General features: G+C 59.0%; 1 protein-coding gene and 1 non-coding gene across 5 annotated transcripts in view; both read right to left on the reverse strand.

Annotated features, from left to right (window-relative positions):
• Window positions 1-2,087: 2,087 nt before the first annotated feature.
• The window catches only part of NSD2 (nuclear receptor binding SET domain protein 2), an 89,409-nt gene continuing 64,909 nt past the window's right edge, over window positions 2,088-26,587 (reverse strand). For 3 of the 4 annotated variants that reach the window (XM_042937098.1, XM_042937100.1, XM_042937101.1), the window contains exons 10-23: window positions 21,678-21,809; window positions 21,199-21,322; window positions 20,002-20,202; window positions 18,432-18,611; window positions 17,931-18,087; window positions 17,596-17,801; window positions 16,123-16,226; window positions 14,633-14,902; window positions 13,653-13,769; window positions 5,498-5,639; window positions 5,268-5,374; window positions 4,126-4,330; window positions 3,016-3,279; window positions 2,088-2,389 (exon numbers count right to left, since the gene is read on the reverse strand). In XM_042937098.1, coding sequence (XP_042793032.1) covers window positions 2,364-2,389; window positions 3,016-3,279; window positions 4,126-4,330; window positions 5,268-5,374; window positions 5,498-5,639; window positions 13,653-13,769; window positions 14,633-14,902; window positions 16,123-16,226; window positions 17,596-17,801; window positions 17,931-18,087; window positions 18,432-18,611; window positions 20,002-20,202; window positions 21,199-21,322; window positions 21,678-21,809 — 2,235 coding nt within the window. In that variant the 3' untranslated portion in view covers window positions 2,088-2,363. The remainder of the gene's footprint in view (window positions 2,390-3,015; window positions 3,280-4,125; window positions 4,331-5,267; window positions 5,375-5,497; window positions 5,640-13,652; window positions 13,770-14,632; window positions 14,903-16,122; window positions 16,227-17,595; window positions 17,802-17,930; window positions 18,088-18,431; window positions 18,612-20,001; window positions 20,203-21,198; window positions 21,323-21,677; window positions 21,810-26,587) is intronic. The other variant, XM_042937102.1, reaches the window with a different exon arrangement.
• LOC122218850 lies at window positions 5,748-5,874 on the reverse strand. Its single transcript, XR_006202159.1, has one exon.

The raw sequence follows: 26,587 nt of genomic DNA on the forward strand, positions 1-26,587 counted from the left end.
AATTTCAGAGGCGTCAGACGCGCAGACCTGAGTTCGTGTGAGGCCCAGGAAGCAAGGGAGGCGGGCTGTCCACGCGGTTCCTTACCGACCGGGGCAAACGGGGTCGCTGGGCCACTCCAGTCCCCACAGTGGTCCTATTTCCTGACTGCCAGAGTGGACGTGTCCTTGTGCCCCGTGCGGTGTGCGAGGCGCCCGGGTCCCCGGAGGCCAGTGTTGGCACGGGAGGGCGAGACCTCGCAGGCCACGGGCACAGCACCGGTCGTTCTGACGCTGAGGGATCCGGAGGTGTCAGGGCGGCTTTCGTTTTGTTTCTGCTTCACATTGGTGACAAAGGGGTGAAGCTGACGTTCCTAAAGACCGAATCACCCCCGCCCTCCTCCCCCCCCCCCCCCCCAAACGAGCTCTCCCTCAGATTCAGAGCAAAGCCCTGGCAGGAAGGCCCTTCGAGCTCAGCCGCCGCGCCTCAGCCTTGTTGTACTCGGATTCGTAAACCAGTTTTCTAGAGATTTTCAAAGTTAGTGTTATTTGCTCATTAGTTTTAAGTTTTTGGAAAGAGGGTAACCATGTTTAAAATAATTTTTCCAGCATTTCCTTCAGATCGTAGAATTTGAAAATATCAAAGTGACTCAAAACTCACAAGATTTTACTACTGTCAAGTACAAAAATAAGTTAATCTGCTCCCCAAAGTGCGCTGCAAAACCAGTCTGATGGTCTGACTTCTGGTGGGAGAGGAGAAGCGAGGGGCGAGGCTTCACCCAAGGCCCTGGGCCATGAAGAGCGGAGCCCGCAGGCCTCGGGGATCCCTCAGGCCCTGAGCCGGAGCGCCAGGGCACGGGAACGCTGCTGGGCTCGTCGTGGGAACAACCTTCCAGGTTGTTTGGGGAAGAAGGAGCATAAATCTATGAACCAATCCAGTATTTTCTTGGGACGATTTGAGAGAAACGAGTTCTACGCGGAAGCACCCCACAGTTCCCCGGGTCCTACTGAGCAAGTGCATTTCCAGAGGTCACCTAAGCCACACGCAGGAGGGGTCCACTGATGACCAAGCTCTCGTGTCTCCTTCGTGGCCGCGGATGGCTCCTTCCTCCAGGATCACGATAGGAGAAGGGCAGAGGGACGCCCGGGTGAGACCCTGTTCGTAGCGAGCGAGGCCCCGTCGGTGCCACGGAGCCTCATACCCGAAGCAGACTCTTCCCCGTGGTCCGAGCCCAGCAGAGACCGCTGCCCCCAAGAGCTCACGTCACCAAGCCACGGAGAAGCAGTTAAACGGGGGGGTCCGGGTCCAAGCATGTCCTGCAGTTGCATGAGGCAGAGGCAATGATGGAAGAAGAGAAACAGGAGAGACCTCGGGAGTTTTCAACAAGGGACGTGTGTACATCTCTGTTCTCCTTCGGTTGTTTTAAGAAGAACGAACCAGAAACAAGCATCTGCTGCTGAGTATTCCATTCCCTTCCCTCCCATCGTCAGCATGGAGGCTGCGGGCCCCACGGGGCGCACTTGGCTGCCTGGCGTCTGGGACCCCCGCCCTTGGTGCTCCGGACTCCCCAGGGTCAAGAGACACTTCCAAAGAGAAGAGACCTTCGTGCTCCCAGGAGCTCCTCCCATGGTGCGGCCAGGCCTCGTAAGGAGTAAAAGTTAGTGACGTCTCACAGAGAAGTTCCAGGCCCGGCACCCACAGATGGCGCCTCGGGCCCCCAACACGAGTGCCTGGCGGTGGCGCCCTGGCTGGGCGCGTGTGACCAGCACAACTCCCGTTTTCTATGAACAGACCCCCAGGGGTGACGGGAGAGTAGCAAGTAGGTGCAACGGTCCTAGACTCTGCGTCTCTCCTCAGACCCCGAAAGAACAATTTTCGGAAAAGCCCGTCTCCCACGTGCTCTGGGTCCCCAGGGTGGGGAGCACCTGGCCGTACCCTGCTGCCGGGACTGTCCCCTGCCGGGCCGCGGGCGCACAAAGCCCCGACAGAACCATTTCTGTGAACTTGGCGCTTCACACAAACTCACCGCGGGGCCGCACCGCCACCGAGTTGGCCCCTTTCCCTGGGAGAATTCAGGGCCGCATCAGTAAATACACGTTTCAGTCGGTGGTAATTTGTGAAAACAAGTTTAGCAAAAATATATTGAGAATAAAAGCCAGAAACTGGTAAAGAAAAGCCCAATGAAAAAAACATACAAAGTCTTCCCCCAAATGTTGGTAAGAACCTAGTGCGTTCAGGGACAGGCCCGGGTGAGATGCGCCAGACCTGGCCTGGGCCGGGGAGGCCGCTCCGAGAGGCCCCACGCTTGCAAGGGCCACGGGGTGGCGCCATTCAGTCCAAATCCACGACAGAAAAAACTACGGGACAGCTTACAACACTGTCACTATCACCACTCCTGGGGCCGGCTCCTCACTAGGATGGAAAAGAAGCATTTTGAGGAAAAATTTCACATTAGTACAAAAAACCCCAAAACCATACAGCTGTTTCAGAAGAGCAAAATAATGATCAAAATCATGGTTTCCAAGGAATCCAGGGTCTGAGTCCTTGCCCGGGCCCCGCCCTGGTCTCTCCTGAGTGACGAAGGCAGGTGAGCTGGCCAAGTGACTTTGTTAAGATGAAAGAGATCATAGTGAGCCTTTAGAAAAATACTACCCTCTACATTTCAGGTGAGATAAAAACATTTCATATGCCAATTAATTTTCAATTATAACTTTAACCTACAAAAATAGAGTGGGAGGGAACCTTGACATTCTCAGAAATTCAAGTGTAGCTGTAATGCTGTGTAGTAAGGCTTGTTTGTCCCGGAACCTTCTGAACCTCGCGGCTCAGACGGGTCATCAGTGCAGACGCAGCGGGCGCTGCCGAGGATGGCTCAGTGGTGGACAGGCACTCCCTCCCAGGAGGCCTACACGGCTGTCATAGCGGCTTCGAGCTGGGTCCTCTGGGCCAGGACCCCCCCTCCCTCCCCCCCCCCCCCCCGGGGCCCTCCCCCCACCCCCCTCCCGGAGCTGGCCAAGCCACTGCCTGGCGCTATTTGCCTTCCGTGACCCTCCGCCAGCACCTCCTTCTCTTCCTCTTCCCCTTGGACTTGCTGGGTTCCGGAAAGGGTTTCCCAGTCTGGGCGCTCCGGGCCGACACGGCCCCCAGGTCATGCTCGCAGCAGCATGGCCGCCCGTCCCGCGTGGAGCCGAGGGCCGCCCCGTCCTGGTGCTCCTTGCAGAATGAGTTGGGGCAGAAGTGGCAGAATGACGTGGAAGGTCGGCCACACACGTCACAGTGGTGCCAAGGACATTCCCACTTCCCTGCAACGAAACACGAAACGTGAGCCGGAGCGGCGGAAGCATCAACGACTTCTAGCGTTTGCGTGGACCGTCCGGTGAGACGAACAGAGACGACACCGCTCCTCCCCAGGTGACGTGGAGAGGAGCGGAGGCCAGGCGGGCCGGCCCGGCGGGGGACGCGGCCCACCCCCGGGCCCCGCTGGCACTCCGGCTTCTCTGTGACCTCGCCGTGGCCTGGACCGGCTTTCTACTGGGGATTTGATCTTTCCGGCGTTAATCTGCACCAGCTTGCTGCTCAGTGGGGTCACCACCCCGTCACCTGCACACTTCCCTCTCGCGTCTGTCCAGAAAGTCTCGTTCTGTCATCTTTTGCACACGATCTGTTTTCTTTTACGATCAAACGTGCTTGGCTTCCCTTTGTATAGATTTTGGTTTGCATGAGGATCTGTTTCGCTTCTGGACAAGTTAACATGTCACACACCCTCACCCGTCATCCCTCCAGAGCGAGGCTGTTGAGAACAAGGCGGAGCCCGCCCCGTGTCCCCCTCCCAGCCCCGCGCGTCCCAGGCTGGCTCCGGGGGCCCCCTTCCTACGACACCCAAGGCTGGGCAGAGCTCTGTGCCCGGAGCCCGGCCCCACTCCCACGCCGGCAGCCCTGGCTCGGCAGCCACTCGTGGGACCTTGGCCCAAGCCCCGCTCCGGGCGGTCCGAGGGGCTCCCCGGCCGTGCCCGCCGCAGGCCCTGACTCCACGCACGGACCTCCCTGGGCCGGGCCTCGCTACCTGAGTCACCAACGAGTCTGTGACCGGGAGAGGAGAGCCATCGACAGGGACCCCCAAAGGCCGCCGGGGGGGCCCGCTCACCCACCGAAGGGCCGCTTGCCCAGGCCCAGGCACGACAGGTGGTAGGCCTTGGTGCAGGATTTGCGGTCACACAGCACCAGCTGGCCGCCGTCCCCACAGCGGAAACACTCGTCCTCGGACTCCTTCTTCCCTTCGCCTCTGGTTCTCCGCCTCCTCGTTCTTTTCTTGGTCTTTTTGCCCTTTTCCTCTGAAGAAAGGGACGTCGAGGTCTAAAGTGAGAAACAAACGTGCTTTGTTTACGAGACATGCGTGGACCAAAGCAGTAACAAAAGGAACCACAAAGAGGGAGCACAAGAGCCACGGTGCAGGTGCGTGCATCTGCAGACTCTTTCGCCTGGCGAAGACCGAGCGGGGACCAGGCGTGTGCCTCGGGGGGGTGGGGGGGGCTCATCCCACACACGCCTGTTCTGCCCCACGGGTGACCACTGAGCACAGCGAGGAGGACCAGCTCTGCCAAGAGCCTCTGTAGTAGCGGCTGTCAGCGCCTCCCGGATCTGCGGGCGGCACTCACAGGCCCGGAGCGGCCCCGCCCCCACGGGATGCGCCCCTCGCTCTTTCCAGTAAGAACCGCACTGTGAGCGACAGAAACAAAATCGTGCCCTCGGCTGAAGCGGCAGACCCCCGTGGACATCCCAACTCCGGGCCAGATGCCCGTGATCCCCCCGTGTTTGGGGGCCTAGGCAGGCAGGTAAGTGGGCCCCAAATTCATGACCTGCCCGGAATCTCAGAACGGGATGCTCCTTGGAAACGCTGCTGATGCGGATGTAATGCGTTAGGATGAGGTGCGGCTGGGGCAGGGCGGGCCCTTAACCCAGAATGACTGGCATCCTCACGAGGAGAGGAAGGGACACAGAGACAGGGAGAAGGCCCTGTGCAGATCAGGGCAGAGACGGGAGTAATGCGTCCACCAGCCAAGGAACGCCAAGGCCGGATGGAAACCGCCAGAAGCCGGCAGAGCCTCCAGACAGAGAGAGGCCCGGACGGCGCTCTGGCTGCAGACTTCCGGCCGCGTGAGCCATAGGAGCCCGGAGCCCTGCCGCCCACACCCTGCAGGGACCCCTCCTGCCCGCCAAAGCTACCCGCCAGCCCGGAAGAAGGGACAGACGTGTCCGCAGACGTCAGAAAGGCTGGCATCCGTGACTTTACCTTTGGTCTGTCCCCAAGGAACCCGCTGCAGTTGGAGGCCCCACACCGACAGACTGTCTTCTCGTTACCCAAACAGTCGAGGTTGTAGTTGAAGGTCAGCTCCGTCCCTAGGGGAGAAGAGACACGCGGCCACCCTGGAAACGCGTTCGTCAGGCCCACAACACACACTCCTACTCGCTCACGTCCACACCGGTGTCACGGCCTCGGGGGAGCCCGCGGATATGTCGTACCTGCGGGGATGTCGCACACGGCAAACAGGCCCACGCGAGTGTCCCCGTTCACCGTCCACTTGAGGGTCTCACAGTTGGGCTGGCAGCTGTGATTCATGAACCGGGAATAGTTTCCTTTGGGGCCAGCATCAATTATCCGGTCCTGTAAGGTACAATTCAAGTTTCAAGTCGCATTTAAACGCGGGGGTGACCCTTAGCCATTACGCCCTTCTTAAAGGGAATTTTCACCGTCTCTCCCACTGGCCGACGATGTTGTACTGGAAACCGTGGTCTCCTGTGTCCACTCGGACAGGACGCCCCCAAACCAGTTCTCTGTTTCTCTCACTCACGGAGGGCAGGTCAGGACCACGTGGCGAGGACCAAGCCCCAGCGAGTCCCGGTGAGGACGGGGCCGCCAGCAGGCGCTTCCCCACACCAGCCAGCAGGTGACAGACAAGCCAGGAGGGACGGCAAGGTGTCACCACTGACAGCCGCCAGAGACTCACATCGACGGGACACAAACGACAGGACCCCGGTTCCAAAGGAGCAAAGGATAGAACCACACGATTCCCGAAGATCTGACCCAGACGCACAAGCACTTTGGGAAGGTGTCCACATTGCCGAGCAGTGGAGGAAACGCAGGTGAAAAGGACAACGGAACCGGACGCACTCGGTGACCGCAGGAACGGGTTTGATTAAAGCAGCCCGGCGCTGGCGAAAAACCACAAATATGCGCACGCCGTGGCCCTGCCCTGGGGCCGAGCCCGCGACGCAGCACTCGTGCACACGCCATCACCGTCCAGCAACGGGACGGTGCGGCTGGAGGTCCCTGCCCCGTGAGGGGGGCAGCCGAGGTAAGAGATGCACGGGGGAGGAGGGCACTTAAGATCAGGCACATACAGCACTGTGGTCACGAGTTTGTGCAAAGCTCTGTGTGAATGGGGTGAACAGACGTGCAAACACACAATCTACACCCACACCAGGTGTTCCTTTCAATACAGAAATGCGATCAGAACGGGCTCGCTCTGCAGTGTGCCCTTTCCCTCCGCATAGGGGCCTTTCACGGCCCGCACAGTGTTCCTTCCCACAGCGGCGGAGGCCCTGGCCCCACAGCTTCCACGGCGTCACCGGCCCCAGGGCTCCAGGGCGCACTTCCTGGCTGAGGGCTGAGGGCCAGCATCCCTGGGCGACCTGGTGATCCGCAGCTCCCTCCCTATGTGTGTGTGTGTGCGCGCGCACGTGTGCGTATATTCTGGATACCAGACCCTTGGTGACTACGTGTCAAATCTTTCTCTTGGGACAACACTCGATTTTTAACTTGATGGTACCTTTTCTCGCTCAAAACTTGCCCGGTTTTACACAACTGATTTTGTTAATCCTTCACTTTATGCGTTCGGGGTCTTCGACTAGCCTCGCACAGCCTTCTCGAACCCCTAAGTTACACAAGAGACCTCCGGTGTTTCCTGGCTCCTTACAGCATCTGGAAGATCTACTCTTGTGAGTGCAGCGAGGGGGCACCATTGCCCAGAGGTCTGTCGTCCGCCGCCCCGTCACTTGCCGCTGAGACTGGGCCACACCGTTCACGGGAATGCCAGAGAGCGTGAGTGAGCGCCGTTCAGTCCTGCGGGCTTCGCCGTCTGCGTGGGCTCTAGATGGCCCATCGACACTTACTTTTATAATTTTTTTTAACGTTTGTATTTATTTCTGAGAGAAAGCGAGAGAGACAGAGTGCTCTGCGGGGGCAGAGAGAGAGAGCGACACAGAATCCGAAACAGGCTCCAGGCTCCGAGCTGTCGGCACAGAGCCCGACGCGGGGCTCGAACCCACGAGCTGTGAGATCATGACCTGAGCCGGAGTCGGACGCTTAACCGACTGAGCCACCCAGGCGCCCCAACGTTTACTTTAAATTGTTAATATCTGCGTGGAGATCACAGCGATTTGACACTTGGGAAGACGCACATTGTGACGACATTTCCTCTCAACCAGAAACGGAGCCGTGTCTCGTTCATTCACGTCCTCTCACGTGTCCCGCGGGAGAGCTGTCGCCGGTGTTTCCGCGTGTGTGGGGGGGACCCGACGCCGGTGCGCAGGTCGTCCATGAGCCTTCCCCCATGCCGCCGTGTCCGGGGTCAGGAGCAGCAGCCACAGCATCTTGTCTCCTTCCTGAGCCTTCCAGGCCGAGAGTCTGGGACAGATTTTCACAGCTTCACCAAACTGGAAGAAACTCCCTTCTTTTCCCGGTTTCCGAGTGTTCAGGGAGCAGGGCTTACACAGCCTCAGAGGATTCCGCGGCACTCGTTAAGGTGACAGTGGGTGTGCCTTCCTGTGTCTGTCAGTCCTGGGCTGTGAAGGCCCCTGCGCTCCCGGGGGGCGGGGGGGGTGCTTCTCAGGGGCGCACCCTCCCCTCCTGTGGGCCCCAAGCCCGCTCCCTCTGCCCCATCACTGGGCCGGGCCTGGGATCTGCCCCTGGGTGGGGGTGGGGGTGGGGGAGGGGGAGGGGGTGTGTCTTTGGAAAGTACTGGGCACCGTGGGGGGGGGGGGGGCGGGGAGACGGATGTGGCTTTTTACTTGTGCTGTTTGCTAACTGCTAAAGTTGTGCGTTGACTTCAGTTCCCTCATTAACCGTGTTCTCTCTGTCTGTCTGTCCAGGGCCCCTCCCTCTGCCTCGGAGGCAGACGCATGGCAGACCGGCTCCCCCAGCCTCTCCTGGCCTCCCTGTTGCCGCTCGAGGGATGTGGCGCCGGGCACGCGCTCTGCACGAAGGGGTCCTTGCCGCCATCGAGGCCTTCCTTTGAGCCCCCGGACATGGTGGGGCCGGAGTCCGACCTCACCTGACGGGGGCCGCCCGCCCCGCACACGACTTGACGCTCCAGCTTTCAGAATCTTTCTTTCTACGGACAGCAGAAGAGCAGGCTTTGCTTTACAGACCACTTGGGGAATCTTTAAACAGGTGAGTTAATTCAATTCCCTGTTTACAGATAGGACGATACGCCGTGCACAAGTCTGACCTACCAGCCTGTTCTGTTCGCACGCGGGCCTCCTAAGCCTTTCGCCGCGAAGGAACGCGGATCTCGTTACAATTTTCCCGTCCTGTTGGCAATCTGGAGTTTTGTCCTCCCGACCGCCCTTTATAAGCAGCCCGGCATCTCCGGCCGTGTGTGGCACCCACGGGTCTGCCACCATGGCCTCAGTGACCCCACCTCGCCAGCACCGCTCGGCCACCTTCGGTCTCCCTCCGGGAGCTACCGGCTCCGATCCCCGGCTCCCACCGGAGGTGACCTGGGCTGCCCTTCCCTGTGTCGGGCACGATACCCCAAGCGCGCTGTGCTCCCGGACAGTCTCCTGGCCCCGCGCCTCACACTCGAGCCTCTTACCCTGTAGCCGCTGCCCCTGACGAACCGCTCAGCTGGCCGCAGGGTCTCTGGTCTCTGGCCCTCTCTTCTCCTGAACACCGTGTGGGAGCTGACCCTCTGTGCTCAGGCGCGGAGCTCTGTGTCCACAGCTGGCAAGCCAGCCTCATTCCCTTCCCTGGCACGCAATTCAGTGTCTTCGTCTGGCTACCGGAGGGTTTTGTCACACCCATAATTTTGATACAATATTCACTACGCTGGCCGTTCTGGATGGATTTCCCGGAAACACAGCACCGTCTTCACCTCCTTCCGGTGTCCGGAGCGCCCGCGGTCACGCAGAGACTGTCCTCGGCCTGTGCCCTGTGTTGTGCTGGTCTCGTCCTTCCCCGCTGTCTCCCCGCCGGGTCCTGCTCAGTCCCCGCGTCTGTCCCGCGTCTGCCCCGCGCTCCCACGCGTTCCGGGCAGCTGAAGCTTCTGCTGGGAGATGCCGGTCTCCTCCCGTTCCACCCCACGCCCCCTGCGTTCCCGACTCAGCCCTGCCTGCCGTCCGGCCGCCTCCGACTCCTCACTCTCTCAAGTCCAGTGCTTTGTGACGGCACCCGTCCCAGTGGCTTCTCTCCACCACAGGCAGCTTCTGTGGTCCCTTCACCACCCCGCTCGGAGGGTGCCGGGGCTCCGCAGCAGCCGGACTCAGGGAACGTGCACCGCGTGCTCTGTCTCGGGCACCTTCTCTCTCTCGGAAGACGGCCCTTCCCAAGCCCGTCACTCCTGCCTCCCAGGAGCCCCCACACCTCCTGTCTCCGCTGCCCCCTTCCGAGACTCAGTGCTGCTGCCCAGCAGGTGCCACCCGCAGACGGCTCTTCGTCTCTTCCGACAAAGGCACTTCCAGGCTGATGGCCTGTCTGTCCCCAGCCCCACCGAAGACGTACTCCATATACTTTTTGTTGCTGTTGCTCTGGGAGCGAGCAGCCACCCTCTCCTACCACAGTCCCACATGTATTTTAATGTTTACAGGTTCCTGTTGCTGCACCGTGGGTCCGCTCCTGTCTCCTGTTTTCTTCATTGACCTTCTTTTAAGATCTCTCCAAGCTGTTAGATACGCATTGAGTTCCTGGGTCTCCTCCACCCCCACAACTGCACCCAGTAAGCAGGGGAGTGAGGACCCTACTAAGGCCTCCTCCTTGGCTGCTGTGGCTGTTCAAAGTCTACCTTATCTGATGCTAATGTACTACGAACAGCCTTCTCTGCACTAGCCTTTACTAAGTTTTTAATTTTCTAGTACACTTACAAGCTTTCTGCTTCCTTTTTTTAACTTTTTAAAGTAATCTCCACACCCAACATGGGGCTTGAACTCATGACCCCGAGATCAGAGAGTCCCGTACTCCACAGACTGAGCCGGCCAGGCACCCCTCTAGTTCATTCTTAATACATAAGTCGCAGAGCTTCAGATCAGATTCCTGGGGTGCCTGGGTGGCTCAGTCGGTTAAGCGTCCGACTTCAGCTCAGGTCATGATCTCACGCTCTGTGAGTTCCAGCCCTGCATCGGGCTCTGTGCTGACAGCTCAGAGCCTGGAGCCTGCTTCAGATTCTGTGTCTCCCTCTCTCTCTGACCTTCCCCCGTTCATGCTCTGTCTCTCTCTGTCTCAAAAATAAATAAACATTAAATTTTTTTTTTTTTTAAATCAGGTTCCCGTATTTTAGCCAGTCTAAACCTTAGTCTTATAAATTAAGCCATTTACATTTATTGTGATCATTGCCACACGTGTATTTTTGTATCCCGTGCATGGTTTTTTGTTTTTAAGAGAGAAAAAACAGAGGAGATGGGTAGAAGAAGAGAGAGAGAGAGAGAGAGAAAGAGAGGCCCAAACAGCCTCCATATTCATTGTGGATGGAGCCTGATGCAGGGCTTGAACCCACAACTTTGGGGTCATGACCTGAGCTGAAATCACGAGTTGGACACAGAACCAGCTGAGCTAAACCCATGCTTTCTAATTACCCTCTTTTCTCTTTTTACCTCCCTCCTACCTCACTGTCTACTTTCCTCATGCTCCTTTCCACTCAGTCGACGACTTGGAAGTCACACCTTCTGTTTCTATACATTTAGTAATTTTCAGTGTAGCTTTAACATGTATACTTTGCCAAAGTGGAAAGTTGGTGACACCTCACCCCCGCATCCACACAAAACAAGCAGCTCGCAATGGCTCCGTGCCACCACTTCTAACCCCTCTGGGGCCGTCAGCCTGCCCTGCCCCTGACACCACAGCCCCTGCTGCCCAGCAATCACCACCGTGGTTCCCACGGTGCCAGGCAGCCAGACCCGTACAGGTGTGCCCACTGTGGATTCGCGTGCACACCACACCTGCTTGCGTCTCGCAGGTCACTTCTGAAGCTCACTCTGCTTCCTCAACTGTGGTGGTGCTCAACTGTGGAGTGGGGGCTACCACCTGCCACTCTGTGCCGTGTCTTCAGGCCGCGGGTCACACGTGGAGGAGTCTGACTGTCGCTCCTGGAACGTGCTCCTCTCTCTGCCACTTTCAGTCTCTGGTGTCCCTGCTACATGTCTTTGCTGCATTTGGGTTTTTTTTTTTTTAATAGCATCTCTAGGTATACGTTTATTTTTAGTTATGCTATTCAAAACTTGGGTCAGTTTCCATCAGATTCTAGAAAATCCTTTTGCCACATCACCCTTCCCCCATTCTCTTGTCTTTCCTTCTGGAGCATCTGAACATGTCTGCCTTCTGCATCTCCCGGCCTCTCCGACAGTTTTCATCTTCCCTTCCCGTGCCACGGCCGACAGCCCCTCTGGTCCCGGCTTCCGCTCTAGCCGTTTGCCCTGTGGCTGCCCAGCGTCTCCTCAGCCGCCTTCTGGGCTCATCTCGATGACTGCATGTTAGCTCTCGGTGTGAGGCGTGATCGCCACGTCTCCTTTAATGGCTTCGGCCGTTTCTCACACGCTCACTTAAGACTTGGTGCCAGACTTCAGTCTTGCTACTTCTGGCTCCCACCAAAAGCTGAGACTTTGTGAAGGTCCTGCTTGAGGACATCTTGTTCCATGGCCCGGTAAGCGCTGAAGTGGGACTTGCGCTCTTTTTATGGCAAGGACGTGACGTGAGGTATGAGTTGTTTCTCTCTCGTGGGCCTTTGGCTTTATCTTCTCTTCAGTCAGGGAGCCTAAGTGAATTATTAGGGTTCAGCAGTTTCAGGGACCAATCTGTGTGTTAAATGACGAACCTGGCATTTCTTACAACACACGAGTGGTTTACATTTTGACTCCAAAACCTGGTAAGACACGCGTTTCAAGTGTTAAACTTCTAATAAAACAACCTCCCTCACCACTACCGTCTAAAAGGGAGGGGGGTGGCAGCGGGAAGCCTGAATCCGCTACCCTCGGGGCCAAGCGTACGGGCCCCTCGCCTAGGACTACCGCCCTCTGAGGGGTCTACACGGGTGCCTCAGCTCCAGCTGCCCGCCAGGCCTCCGAGCAGGCCTTGGCGGTGGTCCCCACACGAGGGTCGGCCCCCGGAGGCTGCACGCGCTCGCCCCTGCTTCCGAGAAGCGGCCTCTCTGCCCCTCACCCGCCACCCTACACAGGTGTTGTGGGCGGTCGGTCCTCCCCCATCCACAGCTGGGTGTTCTCGTACCACGGGATCCCTGTTTGCCAGCCTGTGGGGTCTGCCGGACCCGCCTCCGGCAGGAGCTCCGGACGTACTGTGCCCCCCGACGGGCCCAGGGAGGAGCTCCGCCCCCCTCTGGTGCAGGACCCTCACCTTTCTAACCAATTCCTTCACCTTGAACGATTTCGAACTTACAGGAAGAAACACGGAATGCTACAGCCGACGCCCGTACCTCTCACCCGGACACGCCGCCTAACTGACACTTTCGCACGTTTGCTTTCTCCTCGTCACCTAGCCCGCAGAGGTGCCCGCGCACACGCTCCTTCCCTCGCCCTCTGCCAGTGAGTTCCTCGGACACGTCAGCGCTGTCCTCACGAGGAGCTCCCTGTGCAGACACTTAACCGTCACGGACGGCACCGTGTCCACAGTGGGGTTTCCCGCACGGTCTCCAGGGGGTCCCGTCCGGCATCCCAGCCCCAGGGTCTAGGGTCCCGGCAGGAAGCGCACACGGACCGCGGCATCCGCCTCGTCTCCTCGTGGTGGGGCCGCGGCCTCCCTGGGGACGACCCTGCGAGGTCCCCGGGACCATCCTAACCTGGTGCGTGATCATCTTCTACCTCGTTTCCGGCCATCCTTCGCGGTAGCCACCCGCTCCTGCTGGACGACGGCCTCAAGGCCAAGCAGCGGACACGAGCCTCGCGACCGCCTTCCCCACGCACGGCGCTCGGGCACCACAGAGGCCGCCCCTGGGGTCAGAGCAGCCCGCCGCGCACACACCCGGGAAGGGCCGTCCTGGCGGGCGGGAGCCGGCCCGTGAGCGTCCCGGATGCACCTTCTTCCGTCCACCCCCACCGGCAAACGGGCGGCGTGGCCCCTGCTCCGAGGACATCGGTCCCTCTGGCCGACGTACCCTGCAAACTGCACACCTGGGCTGTGCGGCCGACAACGTGTAACTCTCCTCATCTTTTCTCCTCTTTTCACCGACCCTTGGTCCGGCCTGTGTGGTACTTTGTGCGCGCACCAGCGGACGCACGCGGCCCCAGGACGCCCTCACGCGGACAGGCCCTCAGGCAGCTGCCGGAAGACGCCGTGCCCCTCAGGAGAGAACGCATAAACGGCTGAAGACCGGGCCACGCGGGCGGGACCACAGACGGGCCTGTGGCCCCGGGGCACAGCGCAGCGCACGGCCCCGTGGGGAGCTGGCAGCACTACCTTGTCTATGGTGAGCATGTAGAAGTGTGTGATGTCGTTCTCATGTGCGTGTTTGATCCTCGCCATGCACTCCTCCTCGTCGATCAGCTCGCCGACGTACTCATTCACGAACTCTCCCTGCAAGGCGGAACAGCACACCGTGACCGTGGTAAACAACGGGGTCCGGGTGCAGGAGCCCGCGCCCGAAGCGCCCGGAGCCGGCACCGCGCGCGCGTCACGACGCGGTCCGGGGCGCGTCTTCCCAAGGCCCTGCAAGTTCAGGTCTAGCTCGACGACTCCATGCTCGGCTGTCAGGGAACACTTCACCCGAGCGTCCTTCCCAAAGCGGCACCCTAACTCTCGCTTCCTGCAGCAACTGCCTCTGGGCACCCTGGCGGCGCACCGCGAGCTCCCACACGGCCGGCTGCCACGGCTCGCCTTCCCTAGCAGAGTCTACACGGCGAGAGCCCGGAGGAACTGGCCACCGAGGCGGGCAGTGGAACCAGACCCGCAGGGGCCGTGCGCGTTTCAGAGCCGCTGCTCCCGCCCGGGATCGGCCCTGAACCAGGCCTGGGGTCTGAGGCCGCCACCCCCCAGGCCACGGCCTGGCCTCATAAGCCAATTCCGGCTGCCTCTCTACTTCTGGCTGCCCGGCCTAGGACGTGGGCAGGCCGTGTGTGTGGCCTGTGGCCTTGACGGACGATCCGGTCCCGCGCTGCCCCGGACGGAACAGCCGCCCGTCCAGGGCAGGGCTCCTTCACGGTCTTTCCTGTCATAGAGCAACCACCAAAATGCCAAGTGGAGGCCAAGTCAGGGGCCTGCTGAGTTTTACCTTGCTGGACAGCAGGCACGTAACGTTTTACGACATTCAACCGTAGAAACTCAGACTTTTGAAAAACCCCGTTCTCACGTGCGTGCAAAAGCGTACTAAGCATATCCAAGCGTGAGCCGCCAGCCGGCCCAGGATTTCTTGCAAGCAAGGAAAGGGGCTCGGCACACACCTTTCTGATGTCCCGCTTGGCGACCAGGCCCCACCCTTTGCCGTCCGTCTTGATGATCTTGGTCTCGGGGTACTGGCGCTTGGTGAAGCACTGATTCTGGCAGTACTCGCCCGCGGGGCACACCTGCGGGTGGCACTCGAACATCAGCATCCGGTTCAGACACTCCGAGTCGAAGCCGCAGGGGTTCTCGTCGGTGGGCTTACAGTTGCACTTGGGGATCTCAGAGATGTCGGCCGTGTGGATCTGGACTTTCCCATAGGGCTTGTTCACCTGCCGGGGACACGGGGGCGCGTCAGACAAGAGAGCAAGCACCCCGGCCTCCCGCCGGTCCCCACGCTCCAGAGGAGGGTGGCGGGGGGGAGGGGGGGCACGGCCCCCACCCCGCCCGTCACTTCACGTCCCTCGTCCACGCTTGCCCCGCCAGGCTGCCAGAAGACAGGCGCACAGGCACGTGCTGAGCACGGGGCAGGGTCCCTGTAGCCGGGGACCCGCAGGCAGGTGACCAGGGAGGCTCTGCCCCGGCCAACTCGCGGTTCACGGTGACAGCACGAGAGCAACCCAACCACAAAGCCACAGACAGAGCGGAAGAGGGACTGAAGCAGAGGCCAGTAAGGCGAGGGGAAACGTGGCGGAAGAAAGGCCCTCCTCACTGCTGGGCCGCGACAGCGAAACACAGAAGCGCGACCTGAAAACCCGCCTCAGGAGCCCTCAGGTCCCAAGCTGTTTGACCCAGGAGCTCCATTTCCACGAAGTCATCCCTGAGGAAACGCTAACCCCGGAGCACGTGTCACCTGCACACACACACCCAGGGCGCGCCGCCCGGATCTGAGGAGCAAAGACGCGGGCGGCCCTGAGCGGCCGGAAGGTGCTGAGAGGCTGCCAGGCCCCAGGCGGCAGGACACGGTGACATCGGCTCACCCGGCGTGACTGTGAGGAGCTCCGGGACCTTCTCTCCCTCCCACCCCGTGGGGACGTGGGGACCCAGGTTCCCTGCCGGGACTGCCGGGCTCGCCGGAGGCAGCACGGTCGCCCCCGCGGCCCTGGTGCGGCATCCACACCCTCTACGGCGGGAACATCGCTTTGTCTCCAGGGCTCCGGCTGACCGAGCCACGTTCCGGCCGAGCACCGGCCCGGGCCGGCCACCTCTCATCCAAGCTCGTCCCCAGCACCGGGTGACGGCGGCGTGCCCGCCACCACGCCCGCGCCTCACGGGCTCCCGGCTGGAGCCTCACACGAGGGCAAAACCCAAAACCGCAGAGACCCCCCCCCCCCCCCCCGCCCCAGCCCTGCCCGCGCGCCCTCCCCGCCCCCCAGAAAGGACACACGCTGGGCAGTGGCTGCACCTGCTCTCTGCCCGTGACCTCAGGCAGCGGTCCACACGGGGGCTGCAGACAGCTGCTTGCTCACGGCAGCCCTCTTACCCACCGCGGCCGGAGGGCCCACCCACGGTCCCCGCAGTGACCCCTGACCCGGCCCCCCACCCCCGTCACCTTAATGTGCTTGTACGGCGGGGGCTTGCGCTCACTCTCCTGCGTTTCTCTGGCTTCCCTTTGAAGTTTGATTTCACGAAAACGAGCTTCAGCTTCCTGCAGTGCTAAAAAGTCCACGAAATGTGAGCGTGAGTAAGAGGTTTAGTAAACTCACACCTCCACCTACAGGCTCTGCGTCTAAGCGGCCGACGCAAGCCTCCGTGTCCCGCCAAGTGCGGTTACCAGTCTCCGGGAGGCTCTGGGGTGCGCACGCTGTTCAGGGCGGGTGCTTTAAGTGCCGCGAGGGTTTTGCACCCAAGATGCTCAGAGAGCGCCGGGCCGAGGAGGCCTGGGAGGCGCCGTGCTGTGCCACCTGCCACCAGGAAGGCCCAGGGCGCGTTTCTCTGGGAGGGTGATGCTCTGGCTCCCACTGTCCACGGGGCTCTAACACCCTCCCGGGAGGACACGTCCTCTGGGAGGGGGCAGGGGGGGGGCGGCGCCGGGCTCAAGCGAGGGCGGAGGACGCCATGCGTGCTGGGGCCACCCTGACCCCCAGGACTCAAGTCTGACCTCACGACCCACCAGCACGTCAAGTCTCAGTTTCAACGTCTGTCATCTCATCACGAGTTTTGCAAATCTTTCTCATCAGACCTTGGCCGCCCGCTGTGCGTGAGGCCCGCGGGAGACGAGACGCCGGTCTGTCAGCACAGCCCGCCCAGCCACCCCCGTGTGCCACCGGCCGCGATGCGCCCGCCCTCCCCGGACTAGGACGAGCCGAACGCACGCCAGGCCCCCCTTCTGTCCCACTCACTCCCGGCCCCGAGTAAATGCCACCTCCTCCAGTCAGGTGGTGGCATTCCCATCCCGTCAGTCACCCTGGCCGTGGAATCAGAGAGCGGGGCACCTGTCTGCCTACCCACACCTGGCCCTTCCCGGGGCGCCCGGTCTAGACGGCGGCAAAGTCTTCTCCACATTTCTATCTTACATAACAGGCAAGGCAGGAGACATCTCTATAAACCAGTACTGGAATACTTCTTCAAAGTAACTTCCACTGCGGGGCACCAGGGGGGGGCTCAGTCGGTCAAGAGACCGACTCTTGCTTTCTGCTCAGGTTATGGTCTCGGGGTCGTGGGATCGAGCCCCGCGTCGGGCTCCGCACTGACGTTGCAGAGCCTGCTTGGGATTGTCTGCTCTCTGCCCCTCCCCCGCTCTCTCAAAATAAACTTAAAAAAAATTTTTTTTAAATAAAAACAGAGCTTCCAATGCATGTGAGTGAAATTAATCCCAAACCAATGCTGTAAACGTTACTCGGGAGTACATTTTATCCTGTGCCTCAACAAATCAGTCTGCGAACCTACGTTTTCCTAATTTAAAGCACCGCTAGAATGCTCAGCCTGGCGTTTTCTACAGAAACCAAACTTTCAAACAACAAAAATCAGGGTTAGCAGAAGGTACCCGCGAGTGCGGTTTCGCTCCGTCTGGAAATGTCCGTACCGTTTTTGAAGACTCTTCCGATCCCTCTGACCCCCTGGTAGCGGCTGCCCCGGTCCCCCTCCATGTACGGGAACACTCGCGCCTGATGCGTCCAGTAATAATCTTTAGACCCAAAGAAAAACACAGGGAATTCTCCAATCTCGTGCTTCATTTTCTGAATATTTGGGGGAACATTTTTGGGATGGCAAACTTCTGCCGGCCACCATCTATTATAAATATTAAAAACAGGGTTCACAGACTCTTCAGACAGAGTGACAGTCATTCAGCGCTTTCAGTCCTGCAAAGTGAAAAGAACACAGTGAACAGGGAGGCAGACAGGGTTCCGGTCCTCACACCTGTAGTTCCCCAGTTTAACCCAGACGACGTCCTGGAAGTGCAGCTTCTTCCCGGCTCGGCACTCGTTGCAGAACCAGCTGCCGTCGGGCATCTCGATGCTCAGGCAGTCGGGGTGGAAGGCCGCCGGGCAGGACTCACAGCACAGCAGGCTTCCCCCTGCAAGGGAGGGCGAGCGGCTCGCACTGGCCCTTCTCCACCCGCAGCCACCCCGCCCCTCGCCCCACGACGCGAGCCCAACCACGGCCGGCCGTCGGGGCGCAAGCAAACGAGCCCGTTCTATTGGCATCACGGAGACCTCGCCCTCCGGCGGTGCGCCGGCCTCCGTGAGCTCAGAAATGTCACGGCGCACACCGGCACGGGAGCACTTGGGAGACATCGGGAGCGTCCCCACCCGGAGCAGGGCGGGCGCGGGGGCCCCCGGGGTTACCTGCGAGAGCTGCGTGCGAGGGAGCCCAGAGAAGCAGCCCGCCCTGGCCGCCCGCCGTGGCGCCAGCCCTCACCTTTGGAGCACACGAAACACCAGCTCACGTTCACGTGCGCGTGATGCCGCTTCCCCTTGCGGGCAGTGAAATGGCTTGTGCAGATGATGCTGTGGGAAGCGATCACGGAGCAGCCGGCCGCCAGACAAGCGTCCCCTCCGTGGTAGGCGACGGGGCAGCGGACGCACCGCATCATTTTCCCTGGGGGCAGAGACACGCGCTGAAGGCCCGACGGCGAGCAGGGCGGCGAGAGGCGACCCCCCACGCGTTGAGAAAATTCACGCTGAAATAAACTCGGAGTATTTGACGGAAGCAGTAACTAGGATGGAAAGAACACTGAATAGATGTTACAAAAACACATCTCCCCCAGGCAAAGGTGCTTCAAAACCACCAAGAGAATAGTCAAGCGCTTAAAATGCCTTATTCTCTTTTTTTTAAAATAACAGTTTGTTTATTTTTGAGGGATAGAGAGACAAAGCACGAGTGAGGGGAGGGGCAGAGACAGAGGGGGAGACAGACTCTGAAACAGGCTCCAGGCTCCGAGCCGTCAGCACAGAACCCGACGCGGGGCTCGAACCCGCAAACTGCGAGGTTGTGACCTGAGCCGAAGTGGGGCGCTCAACCCGCTGAGCCCCCCAGGCGCCCCGCCACATTCTTAAATAAGGTCAAGCAGGGCTGATAAACCCAGGCACCGCCAGCCCGTGGGGCCTGTAGTGCGCCTCGCAACGGCTCCGGCCTCTACCCACTGGGTGCCAATCTGCGCCCCCCCAAGGTCTCCCCAGACGTGGCCAAGTGTTCCTGGCGAGCAACATCGCCACGGTTGAGAACCACCGGAGTCAGAAGCACAGGTAGCCCACCACCCTCAATCCCACACACCTAACGTGAAACAAGGCAGATACGGCTTGATGTTAAAGTATCTTCTTCGGGGCGCCTGGGGCGCCCAGTTGGTTAAATGTGCGACTCTCTTGCTTTCAGCTCAGGTCATGTCACGATCGATTGTGAGATCAAGCACGGAGCCTGCCTGAGATTCCCTCTCCCCCTCCCCCCCCCCCCCACTTTCTCTGCCTCTAAACGAATAGATAAATAGAACATTTTTCTCATATACGAAGAAGCACTAAACCTGGGACACACATACGGGCACCTGGGAGGCTCCGTCAGTTAAGCATCTGACTACAGCTCAGGTCACGATCTCGCGGTTCGTGAGTTCGAGCCCCGCGTCGGGCTCTGTGCTGACAGCTCCGAGCCTGGAGCCCGCTTCAGGCTGTCTCTCTCTCTCTCTCTCCGCCCCTCCCCTGCTCATGCTCTCTCTCTTGAAAATAAATTTCAGATTTTTTAAAAATTAAAAACTGGAACAAACAGAACCTATCAGAATGGTTCACAGGCCCCCCTCCTAAAGTGGAGGCTCCGGGAGGACGCGGAGGGCAGGAAGAAGGCACGGCAGGGCGGATCCTCTTACCGACTTCTCGAGAAAAACCCTGCTAGCCGGTGTCGAGTCAGTAACGGAAAGACAACCGCCACTCCAAAGAAAAACCGAAGGCCTTTGGGGACAGACCTTTCGGCCACCGCGCCCGCCTCCCGTGAGCGCCCGTACCTTTCGAGGGCCTGGGGTTGGAAGGGTTGGACGCGTGGCAGGTCACGCAGCTGTGCAGGGGGCAGCGGAAGCCTCGGCTCTCGAACACGGTGAGAGGGTACTTCCTCACACAGGCTTCGTGGTAGAACTTCCCGCATTGCGACACGACGCAGCGCCTGACGTCCGTCTTGCTCTCCTTACACACGAAACACGAGTGAATCCCTAGCAGACGGTTAAAGAGGGGCAGGGAACAAGAATTAAACTGTCGTCCCTGAGCCACCGAACTCCAGCAGCCCCGTCAGGGGCGGCCCGTGCTGCCGAGGCCTTGGGCTGTCTTCGGACCTCGGTGCCCGGTCCGAGCACGCTTCAGAAAACGGTCCCGCCATCAGGGCCGTTACCTTGCCGTGAGATGGGCCCCAGCTTCCCCGGAGGACAAGGAAGTCTGAGCAGGAGGCGGCTGAGGTGGGGACACCCCCTCGAATTAGCGGGAAGCCGGAGAGCAGGCATTCCTCCGAAGGAAAGCTTTTGCTCTCCCTCCTGAGCCATTAACCAAGTACAGCGAACCTTCAGTTAGAACCAACCACAGGCAGCAGAGGCAAAGTGCCGTCACATCGGATGACCTTGGCTTGGGACGGGAGGGACTCGGGAAGACTCCACGTGTCTTCCTAACCTAGGACACGCGCCCACGAGAGCCAGGAGGCCCTCAGGGCTGCGCGTGGACAGGAGGGGCTGCATCTGAGCGGCCCCTCTTCCCAGCAGCCCCCAGACTGCGCTGGCGAAGGAAGCGGTGCGGCAGAAGGAAGCCGTGGCCGCTCGGAGACGGGCACGTCCTTGCCGTTGACCCCGGAGTTCAGGTCCGCGCCGCGTGTCTACGGAAGCCCACGTGCCCGTGAACGTCCGTGTCCTGGGACTGACCGGCCAGCTCACCTGTACTGGTGACGCCGGGCCCTCTGACACCGGGGCACCCACGCCGGCCGCCTCCCAGCGCGGGGCTCAGGACGGCCCGTTCCGTCACTCTGCCGGTTACCTTACACGGCTCTACCTCCCGGTACGGCCACCGAGGGGAGCGCGTCACGCTGGAGAGAGCAGACCGTGGGGACGCCGAGGGGAGGCGCGCACCCGCCGGGGGCAGGGGGGGCGCCAGGCCCGCGAAGCGGGAAGCACGGAGGCAGGCGGGCCGGGGGGCCGGGGGGGGGGGGGGGGGGCCACGGAACTTGCCTGAGGCGCACTCGCTGCAGGTGAACCTCCCTTCGGGTCTCCGGGCCAGCCCGAGGCAGGCGAGGTGGAAGGCTCCGCAGCAGGGCCCCTCGCACAGCAGGAGGCTGCCCGGCTTCTCGCACAGCTGCGGGGCGGAGGCGCGGCGGTGAGGACGGTGAGGACTGAGGACTGAGGACACCGGTGCCGGCCAGGCTGAGCCCGGGCGACCCCCACCCCCCCCCCCCCCGGCCCGCCCGCGGCTCCCCTGCCTCCTCCGTCCACGCCCGACTGCGCACGTTCGGAACACGCGTGCGCCACACGTCGCCACACGGCGGTGACACGAAACAGCCCGACGCGGACGCACGAGCCCGGCCGGGGCGCTCGGTCCCGGGTCCCGCCGCGGCCCGGCGCCCTCACAACAGAAGCCCGTGTGACCGCGGGTGCGAGTGCGGGCCCGGGCCCGGGTCAAGGACAAAAGCAAGCGGCGGCCGACCCCTCACCTGACACACGTACTCCTTTTTGGCGGCCACGCCCCGCTCAGACTTCTTGGAGGAGACGGACGCTTCGGTCTGGGTCTCGTCGGCGCTCTCGTACGGGGACTCGGCGGGCTCGTCTCCCGGGCCGTCCGACACCTGGGGGCGAAGGAGGCGGCACAGGTCACCAGTGCGGGCGGAGGCGGCCCGACTCCTGCTCGGCTGCGGCCCGACTGCCAGCTCCTGGCCGCAAAGGCCCGGCGCCCACGGTTTCCTGGGAGGGCGCGGCGGGTCGACCGAACTGTGCGGAGGAGGCTCAGAAGCGGACTTCGCCCTCTCCGCGCGGGCAGAAGGGGCACAGGGGCACGTGTCTTCGCGTTCCTGCCATCCTGACCAAGGAAGGAACTGGTGAAAACCCCACGTGCCCCAGCAGGTGACCTGGGAGGGGCCCGGGACTGGGAATCTTGACCTCTGTCGCCCAGTCGCTTACGGCCCAGCTTTTCACAGTAAGAGAAGCAGATCAGCACCCAGTGACTTTCCAGAAGAGCCAGAGCGAGGGGCAGGAGGGGAGCCTCCGCACGGCGGGCCCGGCCGCTCCTGGAAGCCGCCAGCACACGCAGTGTGGGCCGCGACTAACGGGCCGTCCCGACTTGCCCTCTGCCTGCCGCCCGTGGTCCCCGGACGGGTAAGCGGGCGAAGGCAAGGTCAAACCTGCCGGCTCTGGTGACACGTGAGCCCAAGAGAAAGCCCTGGGAGAAAAACATTGGCAATCGTGGAGCAAACAAACCCCCCCCCCCCCATCCCGGTCGTATTTCATCCCCCTTCATTATCAGGGATCAAGGAGACCAGGCTAAAGCCTCCCTCTCATCACTGTATGCAACGTCTTGCCCTCATTTGAGCAGCAAGAAATCTCTAAATAGAAATCAATAAATCTTGAGTAAGAAAACGTTCTTCTATACCAAATTGAAACTGAAAAAAAAAAAAAAACCTAAAAACACATTTAGCATTTATTTGACGTTAGGTAAGTGGAATGTTGAACACTGAGTTTTTCAACACAGCAAAAGTATAAACTACATTTCCTGTATACCTTGATAACCACGACAAGTAATTATGTTATAGGCCTGCCGTTTACCAATGACTACAAGGCTAGAAATTAAAACCGGGCCACAATTAAACAAAACAGAACAAACCCCACCAGCCAACCCACCCAATTCTGTAGTCTTATCAATTAACTTCCTCCAGACTTAGCTCGAGATTACCGGGAGAAGAAAAACACCCTAAAACACTTAGAGCTGGTGTTAGCAGGCTGGTCTTTGAGGGACACGCTGCCTCTGGCTGGTGTGTGTATCAGTTGGGGGGGGGGGGGGGGCAGGAGGTCGGGCCCAGCTCTCCGCCCTTGCTCCTCTATGCTGACCCCTCCCGCAGTAACACAGTCTCAGGAGGAAGCCGCCTTTACACTCCCAATTCCTCACCTTTTCCAGGAAGACGGAAACAGCGGCATGAACGTACACTAAGTTATGGGGGTCTCACACAGTAGTAGGTCTCCCCTGCCCCCCAGGCTGGCCAGATGGTGCCCCTCCCTATCAGCTCAGCTCATTTACTCCTTTATCATCAACATCCAGAAAGAAGGCAACTTGAAAAAAAAACAAAAAAACCTCTGCGTTCAAACCCCAATTTTAACATGTCCATCGTATTCGGAGTCACAGATGGGCGGGGTCTGAGACGCTAGGGGTGCTGGGGAGCCCGGGGCGTTGGGAACACCAGCCACACCTCGGGGCCCCGGTCAAAGGGCAGCCCAAGGCTGACCCGTCTGACGAGGAACCGAGGCCCAGAGAAAGGGCCTTCAACAGGGGCTCGGGGAAAGCGAGCCCGGTGCCCTGCCCACCAACCCACATTCTTCCCTTCAATGTGGTCGGAACAAATTTAAAGCTTTACAAAAAAAAAGAAAAAAAGAAAAAAAAAAAAAAGGAAAAATGCATGGAGAGAAAGACAGAAAACACAGACCAGTCCTGGGTCGAAGAAAGGAACAGCACCTTTTATTTAAGATTTACAGAAAAAGTTAGCACGTTTCCACTTGGAGATATTTCCTAAATTAACAAAGTCTGTTTTGAGGAAATAAACACTGAATACATATTTTGAATGGAAATATAAATGTTAAGACACACATGAGGCTTGTTTCCTGATTGGGGTCTAAGATACACATACAGAATACAGACCTTACAATATTACAGTCCGTGACACAGATGCGGGAGATTGCGACCTTCGGCCCAGCGAACCCCTTCCCAGCGACCCAACGACCACTAGCAGTCGGAGGGATCCACCGGCTCTCCGCTCGGCAGACCACCCACAAGAGGAGCAAAGCACGCGGGCACCGCGACAGCCTCTACTCCGGGTGCAGGGCTCCGCCTCCACGGGCACCAGGTGACGGTACTTACTCGGAGATGCCGTTTGTGAAAGCGACACCTTCACCCGAATGGTCCCAACACGGTCCCAAATCTCAGTCTACGACATCTACGGTCTATTCCATATCCAATAGGATGCATTTGGAAAAAGAGAAATGTAGTAACTGAACGGACACAGACTGTCAACAACTTTCCCGTTGCTTCCCGATCCACCAAAGCCACACCTGTGGCACGGATTTCCAAGCGGCTTAGTTCCTGACTTCTCCGAGTTTTCTGGAGTCTGAAAACACTTTCTCTACCCTCCACTCAGTATGTGATAGTATCAAATTGCCTATTTGCCTTAGAAATACGTTCCTTTAGGGGCAGGGAATGCTGTCTCCACAGTAACGCAGGGATTTTTCAAGATGATATTAATGAACACAAAGTAACCTAGTGAACATATTTGAACCAACTTCAGGAAACAATGTAGCCGTTTAGGGGGACTGAGGAACCCCAGTCCTCTCTGCTGTGACTGGGGGGGGGGGGGGGGCGGCGGCCTGTGCCTCAGACGGCAGGGTACAGAGTGATTTTTAAATTTTTTGACAAAACAAATCCCTTCACAAATCGAATTCCACATCATTTTTGAAATACAATTACAGACCTTGAACAATATATATTTCTATAAACCAACATTATTTCCATGTTTACGTTACGCTTTTGTAAAGGAAGAAAGAACTATAAGTACTTTCACATAGCATCTTGGATTTACAAACGATAAATATCCTGTGCTCAGCAGAGTTAATGAGCTTAAAATGCAAAGACCAATCTCAGGTCCTCCAAATTAACATCACAGTGAAATATTAAGAGTGGAATTAAAATAATTTGTAAATCAGTCATTCACCACCTAAAACACTACAGTTCAGAGTAACTTTTATTAAAGCGACCCTCCTAGATGACCTCGACTACAATGTCCTGGGGGCGCCTCAGTTCTAGGGCTGGGCCGGGTCACCGAGAAACACACACACACACACACACACACACACGCACACGCACACACGCCCCACCCACCTTCTAACCTGGAAGCCTCTGTGTCACCCAGCGGCCCCAGAAGGTGCCAGTGAGAGCCAACAGGTCGGCCACGGCCACGGCCACAGCCATCAGGCCATGTGGTGGCCGCTCCAGATCCAGATTCAAGGCTGGCCCTGATCGTAAGAGGAGTCTCTACGATGTCCTATCGACCCGACCCCACTCCGTCCCAACGGTGTCCTCAGCAGTGGGGGAGGGGCCAGGGCCAGCCTGCTACAGGCGGCAGCAATAGCAAGGCAGGGCAGCTGAAAACAGTAGCAAAGCTCCCACCTGCAGCTGAGCAAGCCCTCCCCCCACACCCCTGCACGGGCCGACATTTCTTAAAGATACAGTGTGCCTGAATGATCAGCATGCTTTAAAATGTACACCAAAGAATTATGTGCCCAAACTCAACAGCTCCGTGTAGGCCAGAAGAAGTTATAAAGCGGATCTAATGTGTAACTGTCTAGTCGCTGTCAGGTTCTTGGACGGACCCCGAGGGACATCCTCCCTGGCTGGTGACAGCGCCTGGAAGGGAGTGTGGAAGGGAGTGTGCGTCTTCCCAGACAGTACAAGGAACAGGCTGAATACAGTGCATGCCATTTTCCACCTGCTAAGGGTAGTTGGCTTTCCATCAATGGCCAGTAAGTCAGTGGTGATTTCTAACAGGCTAGGTAAAACAGCAAAACAGAACTGAAAAGGCATCAACACCAATGTCCCTAACCAAAAATCCTAAAATACAAAGGAGCCAGTATACTTCTTAAAACAAAAAAAGGGAAGAAAAAGGAAGGAAGGAAGACAAACCTAAGAGCCAAGAAGCAGCCAGTGACAGACTGACAACGTGTGGAGACTCCTCTTCTAACCAGACTCCATTCTTTCAGCTAATGGCAATCCTTTAAATTCATATTCCAAAGATAACCAGCAGGCCTCGGCAATTACTTTCTCCGTTTAAAGATTTTTAAAGGCTGAACGTAACGGTTCTAAAAGCGTGGAACGCTACCGCCCGCACGAAGTAGAAAGAGGCCTCACCAGGCCGCACACGAAGTCTACCTGATCAGAACCACCTTAAAATGGACTTAACAACCTAAAGGGGCTAAACGAGGCCGAGAAGCGTTAGGTCAGAAACCAAGCGAGAAAGGAACCCAGAAGACCTGCCCACGTACAGATGTCTGCCCTTTCCGACAGGAGCACGGCCTCCTCTCCAGCTTGGCCACACACGGGGCCTCTGGGTCACCAAGCCTCCCCTTTCCGCTGCGCTGGATGCAGCAAATGGAGGACTGGACTCAAAAACGCTCGTGCTGTTACCAAAATGGCACACAAAGTCACCGCTCGTGGTCTCCCACAGCAGGCCCCACACCACTCACATCAGGCTTCGGCCAAGACCCCTCTTCAAGGGCATCCCTTCATCATTTGAGTTTCACATCCACACGTGGGTGCATTTTTTTGTCTTTCGGAACAAAAAAATTTTGTCTAACTTACAATCTCAGCTTT

Source organism: Panthera leo, chromosome B1 (genome assembly GCF_018350215.1).
Source record: "Panthera leo isolate Ple1 chromosome B1, P.leo_Ple1_pat1.1, whole genome shotgun sequence".
Lineage (NCBI taxonomy): Eukaryota > Metazoa > Chordata > Mammalia > Carnivora > Felidae > Panthera > Panthera leo.